The following is a 12,383-nucleotide window of genomic DNA, read 5'->3' as shown; positions in this document are numbered from 1 at the left end:
CTACCTATCTCACTCCCAACTGGCAGCTTTAACTGTGGTGAATGTGTTGAAGCAACCAAGAGAAACCATCCCTGGGTGACTGCATCACAGATTTGCACACTCATGCAGGCAGTGGGATAAGGTGTAAGGTTCATAGGAAAGCACCAGAGCTTTCCTCTTTGGACAACCTTCAAGCGGCACTGGGGATGTCTTTGTGTCAGCATGCTGTTCATCATGTTTTTTCTGCCTTAGCTTCATTCATCACCCACAGGAGCTTATCAAAGTTTGAATAGTGCTGCATGACTTCTCCCTCTCTTCATTACGATGGGGAGGCATTTGGTTCCTGCTGCTTTGCATATTTTGATAGGAAAGTTGACAGTCAAAACTTTCCCCGCTTAGTGAAAAAACTTACGCCGTCTGTCCTTGCATGCTGCCAGAAAGATGTGTTTAATATAGGCTATGACCTCTAATAGCAGGCAAATGGAGATAAGCACTTCTCTCCCTGGTGTTTTTCAGCTGGCTGAGCCAAGCAGCTGCTTGGAACATCCCCAGTGGAGGGGCTCCTCCAGTTTTCCCATGGGAAACAAGAGGATAATGCAGTGGCAGCCTTTTGAGTTACACTTGCTGCAGGTCATATAGCAACTGGAAGTCTGCCCTGGCCTCAGAGAGGATCTGCAGTGCCCACAGGAATCATGGGGTGTGTGGTCCTCAATAATGATGCTGCTTTTGCTGTCTTTACCTGCACAAGGCATTGGAAAGAAGAAAATTGGCCGCAAATTTGAAGCCAGGGTCAATTTTCCCTGCAGAGATCTTTTGTTTCTAGAAACACCGTCTTGATTTAAAAACATGATTTTGATAGCAGCAGGTTGGGTGATTTTGCATGTAGAAGGCTGGAAATGAAACTATCAACCTGGTATCACAAGAGCAATTGGGCAAGAGGGTGGGAGAAGAGCATGACTCTTTCCCTGGTAGGAATTGAATGTGCCACTATTGAAATGGGGAAGGAGAGTGCTCCTTTTGGAGCACAGAGAAGGGCTACTTCCCATGTGACCTTCAGAAAAGCAAAGACACAAAACTTGGGTTAGCCCAAATAAAAGAGGTACTGACCCACTGCAGGGATCCTCTGAAAATAAATGAGTGCAAGCTTGGAAACTAGTTCTAGTTGGGCACAATTTAGCAGGAGGCCATGAAGTATTTCTGTTTCCCAGGGCCGGGATCTGGAAGAATTTTATCCCCAGGTTTAGGCCCTTTCAGCAGAGCCTCATGGATCATGACTATCCCTATATACCTGTTCTCCAGCAGAGGTGGCCCTGGAGCCAAAGCATGAGCCCAGTCCCCAGGACTGCCTCTGCTGGCTTTGGGCAGCTCCTGCATTCTACTTGGAGATGAGTTTTACCTTCATACAGCCACGCTTTCTTTCAGGCCTGTGGACTTTCCTCCCTGTTCTTTGTGTCCTTTGTCTGGCTTTACCAGCCAACACGGGAAGATTTTCCCTACACAGGGTGATGTCATTCACAGAAAGGCATTTAGCAGAAACCTGGTTAAGGTTTGCTACAACTCAGAGGGCCTGAAAAATTATTTTATCCCAGCTTGTCTGTTAATGATGGGAAAGACAGAAACTGAGTCTGAGCCTTTACAATCTTGTAGTTTTAGTAATTTGTAAATTTAATAATTAAGTGCAATGACTATAGCTCCACACGAAGTTGGTTCAGCTCTCTCCTCCTCTCCAGGCACAGTTAGATGCACAGGGCCACCCAAAAGGAGTCATTGTTGTGAGGGCTTTCCACAATAAGGAAGAGAATAAAGGCTGTGAAGCTGGTTGCCCTGTGGACTACTTTTAATTTCAAATCCTTTTTTTTTTCTTTTCGTGGGTCTCAAGTAATAGCTTATAGCATGCTTTAATGGTAGTTGTTACAACAAGGTGAAAAGTTCCTTCCAAGGTGAAAGGAAGCACCAAAGCCCCCAAAGCAGGCTGGAGTATCCAGCGCTGAACAAAGACAACGACCTTTTAAAACCTGTGAACCTTTGGCCACGGTGCATCGCTGATATTTGTAAGGGTAAGGTCACACATGTCGGGAAAGCTGAGCGCCCACAACCTCCGTCAGCCTGACTAGCGGCTCCGCTGTAAAGGGGCTCTATTCCCCCTCAGTAGCAGAGGTGGAAATTTCCACGCCTATTTCTCCGACCTCCTGGAGCAAAGCTTGACTAAGGAACCTGAAGAAGGCAGTGTTTAGGGTCTGGCCAGATGAATGCAGCACAGGAAACAAAGCACGGCAGGAAGGTGGCAGAGTTGCTCCGATTAACCAGAGGGCTGCAGGCTTTCGCACTCTCCCAACACGGAAGCACACTTACTGAATGGGAAGAAAGGTTAATCTCGGTTTCTTGCAGGGCTGGAAAAAATCAGCCCTTGCCTAGTGAAAAAATGATACCGGGCAACACAACAGCTTTTGCAGTTAACTCCGTGATGAGTCGGGCGGCTCGCAAAGCTCTCAGCGATCCCAGGGGCAGGGCGAGACCTTGACCCCCGCCCAGGGGCGGCGGCTGTCACACGCCGGGGTCCCAGCGAAGCGCCGGCACTGCCACCGCCACCGCTACTGCCCCCCGCCTCCAGGGCCAGGCGGGCTCACCCCACCGGGGCACACGAAGGGCCGTTCTCCCGGGCGTTGCCGGGGGTAGGAGCCGCAGGCCGGGCGTCTCAGGTCAGCATCCCGGACCCTTCCTGCCCGGGGAGAACGGGCCGGTGCCCGGCAGGCAGGGCGGGGTGTCCCCCCAGAGGCAGGGCCGGCTCTCCCCGGCGCGGGGGCGGTGCGGCGCTGCCGGGGCCGGACCGTGACCGCGTCCCGCCCCCGGCGGGGCGGTGGCAGCGGCGGCGGCGGTACGTGCGCGGGGCGGCGCGGCGGCAGTGCCGGCGCGGAGCCACGGGGAGCTCCGAGCCCGCCGCGGTCGCGGCGATGCGCAGCGCGGCCGCGCCCATGGCGAGCAGCAGCGGCGGCGGCGGCAGGTAGGGTCGGGCGGGGCGGGGGCCCGCTCCCCCGGCCATGGCTCAGACGGAGCCCCCGAAGGCGGTGCGGCTGTGGCGCGACGCCGCCCTGCGCGCACGGAAGCTGCGGGACGGCCCTGGCGAGCCCGAGCCCGAGCCGGACGCGGGGCCGCCGGGGGGGCCGCCGCCGCCCCCGGGTGCCGCCGCTCCTCGCCGCCCGTCCCTGGCGGCGGCGGCGCTGGGGGAGCTGGAGGCGCTGAACCTGAGCGGGCGGGGGCTGGAGGAGCTGCCCGAGGAGGTAGGCGCCGCCCTGAGCGGGCTGCGGGTGCTCAGCCTGCGGCGCAACCGGCTGGGCCGCCTGCCCGCCGCCGCCCTGCGCCACCTGGGCCGCCTGGCCGAGCTCGACCTCAGCCACAACCGGCTGCGGGGCCTGGGGGACGGCGGGGCGCTGGCGGGCTGCGGGGCCTGCGCAAGCTCAGCCTCAGCCACAACGAACTGGGCGCCGAGGGCCCGGGGCTGCCCCCCCGCCTCGCCGAGCTGGGCTGCCTCGAGGAGCTCGACCTCAGCTTCAACCGCCTGCGCCGCCTGCCCGAGGGCCTGGGCCGTCTGCGGCACCTCCGCACCCTCGACGTCGACCATAACCTGCTGCCCTCCTTCCCTGCCCCGCTGCTGGAGCTGGCCGCTCTGGAGGAGCTCGACTGTTCCGGCAACCGCCACCTCGGGGCCCTGCCCGAGGGCATCGCTGCCCTCCGCCGCCTCAAGATCCTCTGGCTCAGCGGCACCGGGCTGGCATCCCTGCCAGAGGGCCTCTGCCAGCTGAGTGCCCTCGAGAGCCTCATGCTGGATGGCAACCGGCTGCAGGCGCTGCCCGCTGGCTTTGGCAGACTACAGCGGCTCAAGATGCTGAACCTCTCCTCCAACCTGCTGGGGGAGTTCCCCTCTGCCATCTTGGCGCTGCCCAGTCTAGAGGAGCTCTACCTGAGCCGCAACCAGCTCACCGTGCTGCCCCCTCACCTCTGTCAGCTCCACCAGCTCCGCACTCTCTGGCTGGACAACAACCGCATCCGCTACCTGCCTGACTCCATCGTGCTCCTCCACAGCCTGGAGGAGCTGGTCCTGCAAGGCAACCAGATCGCCATCCTGCCCGAGGGCTTCGGGCAGCTTTCCCGTGTCACCCTGTGGAAGATCAAAGACAACCCCCTCATCCAGCCCCCCTATGAGGTGTGCATGAAAGGCATCCCCTACATCGCAGCTTACCAGCAGGAGCTGGCCCACTCCCAGCCTGCCCTCAAACCCCGCCTCAAGCTGGTCCTCATGGGCCTAAAGGATGCAGGAAAGACCCTGCTGAGACGGTGCCTCATGGAGGAAAATGGGCAGAGAGAGGACATGGGAAGCCTGGAGGCAGGGAGCACCCAGCACAGAGGGTTTCCTGGGCAGCAGCAGGACATTGGGAGGGTGACAGTTGGGTGTTGCCCCTTTCCAGAGCCTCAAGACAGTTCCTCAACTCGGGTACCTGTCGTGCAGCAGGTGGAACGTCTCCCTGTTGAGCGGCAGGATATCCCTTCTCGTGTGCCCTCTCACCGAGCAAAAGGGGAGACACCATCCCCTGCACTGTCACTGCCATCCAGTGCCCCCCAAGTACCACTGGGACTAGGACTATCAGGAGGCAGTAAGGGCATCGAGGTGATGGACTGGACAGCGGATGCAGAGAGGGGCCTGACATTTATTGTGTACGAGCTGGCAGGGGACCCAAGCTATGATGTGATCCAGTCTTTCTTCCTCTCTCCTGGAGCCTTGTACGTGCTGGTGGTGAATTTGAGTGCCTACGTCCCTCAGCACTTCTACCCCTCTGTGGGCTATTTCTTACACTGGCTCAGTTCCAAGGTGCCCCATGCTGTGGTGTGCATGGTGGGAACCCATGCCGACCTCTGTGCGGAGCGGGAGTTGGAAGAGAAGTGCCTGGACATCCATCACCAGATCGCTCAGCAGGAGAAGAGGGATGCTGAGGGACTCCAGAGCTTAGTCCAGCAGGTGGATGAGGCTCTGGGACAGGACTTTGACCTGCGCTGCTCCAGCCCACACGCTGCCTTTTACGGAGTCTCAGACAAGAACTTGCGGCGAAAGAAGGCCCAGTTTCAGTATCTTCTCAACCACCGCCCACAGATCCTCTCTCCAGTGCTGCCTTTCAGCTGCCAGGACCGTTGCCAGGTGCGTCGCCTGCGGGACAAGCTCCTCTCGGTGGCTGAGCACCGGGATATCTTCCCAAACCTGCACCGGGTGTTGCCCAAGTCCTGGCAAGTGCTGGAGGAACTGCACTTCCAGCCACAAGCTCAGCAGTTGTGGCTTAGCTGGTGGGACTCTGCCCGACTGGGCTTGCAGGCAGGCCTGACGGAGGATCGGCTCCAGAGTGCCCTGTCCTACCTGCACGAGAGTGGAAAGCTGCTCTACTTTGAGGAGCATCTCACCTTGCGGGAGTATGTGTTCCACAACCTGCCACGGCTCATTGACATCCTCAATGTCTTTTGCCAGCGGGATGCCACCGTGCTGCTACAGAAACTGCTCAGTGACACCCAGATTGACGAACTGAGGATCACTCAGCTTCATCATTACGTGGAGGGCTTCTTGCTGCATGGCCTCCTTCCTGCCCATGTTATCCGTCTCCTTCTTAAGCCCCACATCCAGAGCCGGGAGGATCTGCAGCTCATTCTGGAGCTGCTGGAGAAGATGGGGCTATGTTACTGTGTCAACAAACCCAAATGCAAGCCCTTAAATGGGGCAGCTGCTTGGTACAAGTTTCCCTGTTACGTGAAAAATGAGGTGCCCCATGCAGAGGCGTGGATCAATGGCACCAATCTGAGCGGACAGTCCTTCGTGGTGGAGCAGCTGCAGATTGAATATAGCTTTCCATTCATTTTCCCACCCGGCTTGTTTGCACGCTACAGTGTCCAGATTAACAGCCACGTGGTTCAGCGGTCGGATGGCAAATACCAGATTTATGCCTACCGGGGAAAGGTGCCTGTGGTGGTGAGCTACCGGCCTGCCAGGGGAGCTCTGCAGCCAGACACTCTGTCTATCGCTAGTCATGCGTCCCTACCAAATATCTGGACAGCTTGGCAAGCTATTACGCCTTTAGTGGAAGAACTGAATGTCCTGCTCCAGGAATGGCCGGGCCTGTACTACACTGTGCATGTCCTCTGTTCAAAGTGCCTTAAAAGAGGGTCACCCAACCCACACACTTTTCCAGGTAAGGCACAGCCCAGCTTGCCTTTCATCTCTTCTGGAGCTTTGCCCCTTCTAGAAAGGTGTCTTATGAGGTCAGCCCTAGCTCTATTTCTTTTTTTCTTTTTTTTTTTGTTTTTTCTTTTTTCTTTTCTTCTCTGCTCTAGCTCCTTTCCCTGGTGGTTTGAGTCATGAGAGAAAATATTAGGGTAGCTCCAAGGAGACAGGCTTAAAATAACCCTATTCTGAGAGGAGGGGGGTGTTACATCCCCCTTTGTCTGTGCCTTTTCTCTCTGCTTTTTGGGTTTTGGCCCTGAGGGTTGGCAGTGCTGTTGTTGAAAGGCTCTAACCTGTCCTCCTTGTTTTGATTCCTTTGAGTGGGGACTGTGGTGTTGGGGGATTTTTTTCCCCCTAGTTCCTTTCACCCTGCAGCTCCCACTTCCTTGGAGCTATTTGTAAACACACATAGAGATGTCTAAAACATTGCAGGTGTCCCCCATCCCCCACTTCAACCCTCCACCCCCAAAACCTGGCCTGTGCTGCAGCCTCTCTGAATGCAGGAGAGCTCCTCCTGGTAGACAATGGGTGCGTTGGTCTCCATAGCCCTGTGTAAAAAGAGCTTTCTCTGAGCCCTGTCTCTAGCGGGAAGCATTCCTCCCTGAAGAGAGAAGGGTACTCCATCTTCTTTGTTTAAGTGTCTCACCTAGAAGTGATTCCCAGACTGTGCCTTTTGGAGCTGTTCTCACGAGGATTTTATTTTCCTTCCTCTCTCTCCCTTCATCAAACGAAAAAAGCATAACCTCTCTCCTCTGGAACATGACTGGTCGTGGTGCTTTATAAAGCTGTCACCTCTGAAGTTGTGATTTTTATTGGTGATGTTTTCCAGCAGCATCTGTTTTACTTTGTTTGTGCAGGTACTGCCTCCTAACTAGTGTCCTCTCAGTTCTGCTTGGGTTTGCTCTGCGGCTTGCAGGGTGCCATGGGAAGGGTGCTTTGATGTGTAAATCTGCATGAAATCAAAACACACTCTGGACTGTGAGCAATGCTCCAGAAATCTGCATTTTAACAACCATGTTGGAGGTGTGTTGTAACATTATTAAGAGGTAGCCTGAAATTCTGCAGGGAACTGTAGCATGATTTGAGTTAAAGCAAGCAGTGGTGCTGAATTTGTTCATAAGTAAATGTGATCAATAAGGCGTGGGTTTTTTGGGATTGTTTTGGGGTTTGGATTTTTGGGTTTTGTTTTGTTAGGTTTTTTTTCCTCTGGACATTTAGAATAAGGAGATGCTGCTTGCTCCTCAGCCTGAGTCCTGGTTCCATCAACTGTATCTCCCTCTTAACTGCTCACTTACGTAAGAGCCATTGGACTGGGGGGGTGAACCCATGCTGTGAGACATGCTGAGTGATATCTTGCTGCTGTCATGGTGCTTAGGGCAATGTGATCTGCTTTCCAAAAAAAAAAAAAACCTGGAAACAAAAACCAAACGTGCCACAGAACCCCTGAAAAAAACCCCAACAACCAAACCAAACAAAAAAACCCAACAACCCTCCCCAAAACCCCACCAAAATTAGTCAAGACAGCAAACATGTACATGCAGTGTGATGGTGTCATGGGCAGCTGTTGAAAATTTGGCTTGAGAATTCCAGTCTGCAGTCACGTATCTCCTTTATTTCTTCTTAACTGGTGAATGCTTTGTGGCTGTCCCTTTTTTCCCTGTGAGTAGATGATGCTTTAAAAGTGAAATGTGAAGGGGAGCCAGACTGCCTGCAGGCAGTTGGTGCTGTTGCTGACCCCAGTGATAGTCAGAGCAGGTTCAGAAGCATGAGAGAGGTATTGAAGGGCCTTTTCCTTTGGATTTGGCTGTGCCATCTGTGTTTCCTTAGAGGTGGGAAAGGATTGCTCTCTCCTGGGAGCCAGGCCACATGTGCTGGGAAGGGAAGGCACAGGTGAGCAGGGTGCTGAGCATGGGAGGAGCTGGGGCTTGTGTGCCAGGTCTGTGAATGGCACCTGGATGATGCTGCCTGTGGAAAGGGGGCTGCAGCATTTTTGAGGAGCTCGAGCAGGGCAGTCAGGCCTTGCTATCAGGGGCACAGGATAGCATCCCAGGTGTGACCCTACCTTGGGGCAGGGAATGACTCTCTTAAACATGGATACTGCGTCACACTAGCTGGGAGAACAGCAGACAAACATGTTTAAAAGGCAAGGCTGATCTGTGGAAATGCTGAAGAGTGATTAAAGGCTGCAATTTATTGAGAAAGGTCCTTGTTGTCTTGGATGATGCTTAGATCTAGCCCACCTGTGATATGGACTATATGAAAAATGTGAGCTGTGATTTGGCTTGGGAGGTCTGTATGTCTGCATTTAATCTAAAATATTCTTTGCTGTGTGTCTGCTCTATGAGTAAAAGACTGTTTGGGAGCCCCTAAATGGCATTCATGAAGCTGAAGACTTTTTTTTCCTCTTGATTTTGTTGACTGGGAGGTGTGCATGTTTAAAGTCATGCTGCCAAGCTTGCTGTCATGCAAGTGAATCATGGTTGGTGTCATTTTTGACAAGGTGTAGGAAAGAGATGGGTTTAATGTTACAAAAATATGTAGTGAGGGAGATAGATGTCTGTGTTTCTTTCCAAGCTCTTTTAGTGGAAATTCCTGGCAATTACAATGCTCCTAATACTTAAATAAGTCTGTGGGCTTTTTAGGACTGCACTGAAGAAGTGCTTTGCAGCCAGTTGACCTTAATAAGCGAAATATTTCTGGGGAGACACTGCCAAATTTGTGCTCAAAAATGGAAGTGCAGTCTGGCTCTGAGTGATTGTGCAATCTGTGTCGTCATTCATGAAACTGATGGTGCATTCTTTGGTCATGCAAAATTTTTGTTGGAATCCCCTTCAAAAAGGTAGTTCACAAGTTGAGGATTAATCTTTGCTTTTCCTCTCCTTCCCTTTCCTCTCTGTCCTGCACACTATAGCTTCCAGTATTAATAATACACATGGAAATACTCTAGGAACAAGCTACTGTGCATAGAAATGGTTAATAAAAACTGAGATTCTGGATTCAGTTTTCTGAGGGCTTATTGCAAGCAGTGAATGAAAGTGATACAAAAATGCCTTGTTAGGGTCCTTTTAAGGAAGTTTTCGTGTTTGAAACAGTTTTGTAGCTGGGTGAAATAGTAACTGAATTGGCATCTGAGCTGCAATCTCAGTGTGCTTTGAGGCTGCAGTCATCCACTCGGCTGATAACAACTCAGTGTGTTGAATATTTTTTTTCTTTACATATGCACTATATATAAGTAAAAGTGTCCCTACCAGCCTAAGAAAGTCATATCCTTGCTTGGAGTGACCAACAGGGATGGTTCACCTCTCCAAGATGACAGGACCTCAGTTGGGTCATCACAGGCATTGTGAAATGCTCTCATTTGTATGTGATGTTCTTTTACCCCCTGGATGGAAGAGCTTTTAGGTTATTCATGTCCCATAAGCTATTGAGTGACTTGGGATTGGGGGATGGAGATAGTTTGCCATCTGTCTGATAGTAGACACGTGTGCTTTGTTTGGACAAATGTGACTGGATTTTCCAAGCTTGCATTCGTGTGCACCTGCTAACTGCCCTGCTGCTGTTTCCCCTTGCCCTGTGCTAGGCCAGGTCTGGGTCACCACGTGTGCTTCCAGACTGTCTTTTGTACAAGGTATCCTGACGTTCTATGTCTGATTCTTCTGGTGTTTGGACAGGGAGGGATTATGTTTGACCAGTGGTTTTCCTTTATTCCTGCCTGTGAAGTGGCTGTATGAGTTTAGACATAAGAAAGTCAGGGTCTGTGTTAGTCGTAGAAGATGGGCAGAATGCTGTCACAAGTAAGATAAGTGGATGTGGGTTTTCACAGAATAAAAATATGACAACAAATGGAAAGCCATGGGCAAAGATACTGTGTGAGCCTAGCAGCCCGTGTCCAGAAGGATGCTCCAGAGCTATTGGGGAGCTTTGAAAGGTTCTGGAAGACTAGCAAGAGGTCTCCTGTGGAGAGAAAAGTGCACACTGGCTGCCTGCCTTACTATCCCCTTCTTGAGGTATCAGAGCAGGGAGGAGATCACAAGCCTCTACTCTGCCTGTCTCCCACATCAAGGGTGAACAGAAGCAAGGATTATCCTGCCAGTCACTTTAAGGGGTACAGACAGAGGTATCATAGTGTAGTTCCCCTGTGAGTGTCTCTGTCATGGCTAGAGCAGGGCTAAATAGGCCACCTTGTGCTCATGATTCGAAGTGAACCATGCTCACCAGCCCCACATTGGAGTCAAAAGCTATCATAACCTCTTTTGGTGGCTGGGATAGAGTCAGGAGATAGGAAGGTGGAAGATCCTATGGTGTGTCATGCTGTCGAGTCACCCAATGCAAGGTGAGGCGAGAGCGGGTGGGACTGGTTTTGTCAGAAGGGCTCAGAGGTTGCTCCAAAATCTGAGTTGCTGCTCAGTGAAAGGCTCATGTCAGGTATCTAATTCCACTTTGTAGTCATGCTTTAAGTAGCTGGGGTTCTTTTCACAGACAATTGCAGTAGAACAACACCTGCTTGTTACAGAGCCTGATGCTAGCATCAGGCAGCCTTCTATTTTCCCCATTTGCAGGTGGAGTCTTTTTTTGCTTGACTTTCAAAGTAGATCTTATGTCTGTTTTGGGGCTGTTGTCACACTATCCTGCAGGCTGTGGCTTCAGCAGAGTACTGGGGCATAACTGGAGACAATGGGACAAGACTTCAGCACCATGTGAGCTGTGGCTGTGGATGATCTGGCAGGATGAAGCTGAACAGGGCCCTGTGGTTCAGTAGAAGAGCATAGATTGGTTGCTGGACTTGGGGAAGCTATTGTCATTCTGTGGCTCTAGCATGGATAATTTAGTTTACTGACTAGAGCTGGTTTCTGTGCTGTTGAAGTGACAACCTTGACTGGTGTGACTTGCTATAGGTAACAGTGTAGAAACACAGTAGTAGCCTATTTGCTACGAGGGATTTTTAGAGATTTGCTTCACATTAACCTGTGTTGCAAGGTGAGCATTTCAGGTCCTCTTGTTTAGTGGCTGTGGCATCCTCTAATTTAAACAACCTGTTGAAAGGGACAATGAATGTTTCTGTGGTCTTGGAGGAGGCTGAGAAATTGCCAGAGGAAGAGTATGGTATGCAGCATGGATGGCTGCCGTGGGACTGTCCCTGGTGGGGCACAGATGTGGGAACCAGTCTTTGGAGAGAACTGAAGTAGTCAGTGCAGACTTGGGCTTGTGCCTGACCGTCTAGCTTGGGAGGACACAGGAATGGGAGGGAATGTGGATGCTTGAGGAAAGGCTGAGGTTTTTGAATTGCCTTCTTAAAGCTGTCCTGCAGTGTCTGGTTACCTTGTATTGTGTGTGTTTGCGGGCTTTTATTTTAAAGCTCTTAATATAGAACTTGTTAAAATTACTTGAAATTAGAATGGCAACTTGCACACTTAACACTGCTTGAAGAAATCCTCTTCCTTGCTCAAAGGAATCCTCTTCCTTACGCAAAAAGTTTCTATGCATTAGTGAGAAAAGAAAGCTTTTGTGGTATGTCAGCTCCGGTACAGGGAAGCTCTTCTGGTTTGTCCCTTAACAACTTGTCTTGCCCTGACCTGTTCCCCGTGGGAGTCATCTCTGGGCTTTGAGCCTCTGGACTTTGAGCTGTCATCACCGAACCAGGGAGATGCTAGATTTGGTTGAGTGGATCCTTTTGGTTTGGTTAGTGAAGCAAAGCAGAGTTTTTGGCCTTCAGCGCATTACTTTTTTTTTGGTTTGTGTTTTTGGTTTGTGTTTTTTATTACAGTTGCTGAAATTTGTCTTTGCAGGAAATGACCTATAAAAGAGTTGCTGGGTACCAAATGATTCTTTGTTTCATTGCATGAGATCTGTTTAAAAGCTACTGACTGTGAGGGTGAGATAAGATGTTGATGTAGGTTTTCTGCTCTCTGGAGTCAGTTGATTACATGAGGACTGATTTGTGTGCTGCTTCAGCATGCTGTGGACACCGGTGTCATGAAACATGATATCCATTGTCTTGTGTGCTCACACATCTGGTGATATGATGCCTGCTTCTACAATCACTGAAGTGGGAAAAGTTTTCCTGTGTAAGTTTAGTTTAGATTTAGCATGTGAACGATCCACATGCATGTATTACAGGGGCCTACTGCTTATGCATCTCAGGAGCGGA

General features: G+C 51.5%; 1 protein-coding gene across 1 annotated transcript in view; it reads left to right on the top strand.

Moving 5' to 3' along the window:
• Positions 1-2,975: 2,975 nt before the first annotated feature.
• MFHAS1 (malignant fibrous histiocytoma amplified sequence 1) overlaps positions 2,976-12,383 on the top strand; it is a 35,053-nt gene continuing 25,645 nt past the window's right edge. Inside the window, 2 exon segments of the mRNA XM_039551409.1 lie at positions 2,976-3,392; positions 3,395-6,203. Of these exon segments, the coding sequence (XP_039407343.1) occupies positions 3,018-3,392; positions 3,395-6,203 (3,184 nt within the window). The 5' untranslated portion in view covers positions 2,976-3,017.

The sequence above is a fragment of the Corvus cornix genome, chromosome 4 (assembly GCF_000738735.6).
Source record: "Corvus cornix cornix isolate S_Up_H32 chromosome 4, ASM73873v5, whole genome shotgun sequence".
Lineage (NCBI taxonomy): Eukaryota > Metazoa > Chordata > Aves > Passeriformes > Corvidae > Corvus > Corvus cornix.
The sequence above is the reverse complement of the archived record's forward strand: the minus strand, read 5'-3'. Positions and strand labels throughout refer to the sequence as shown.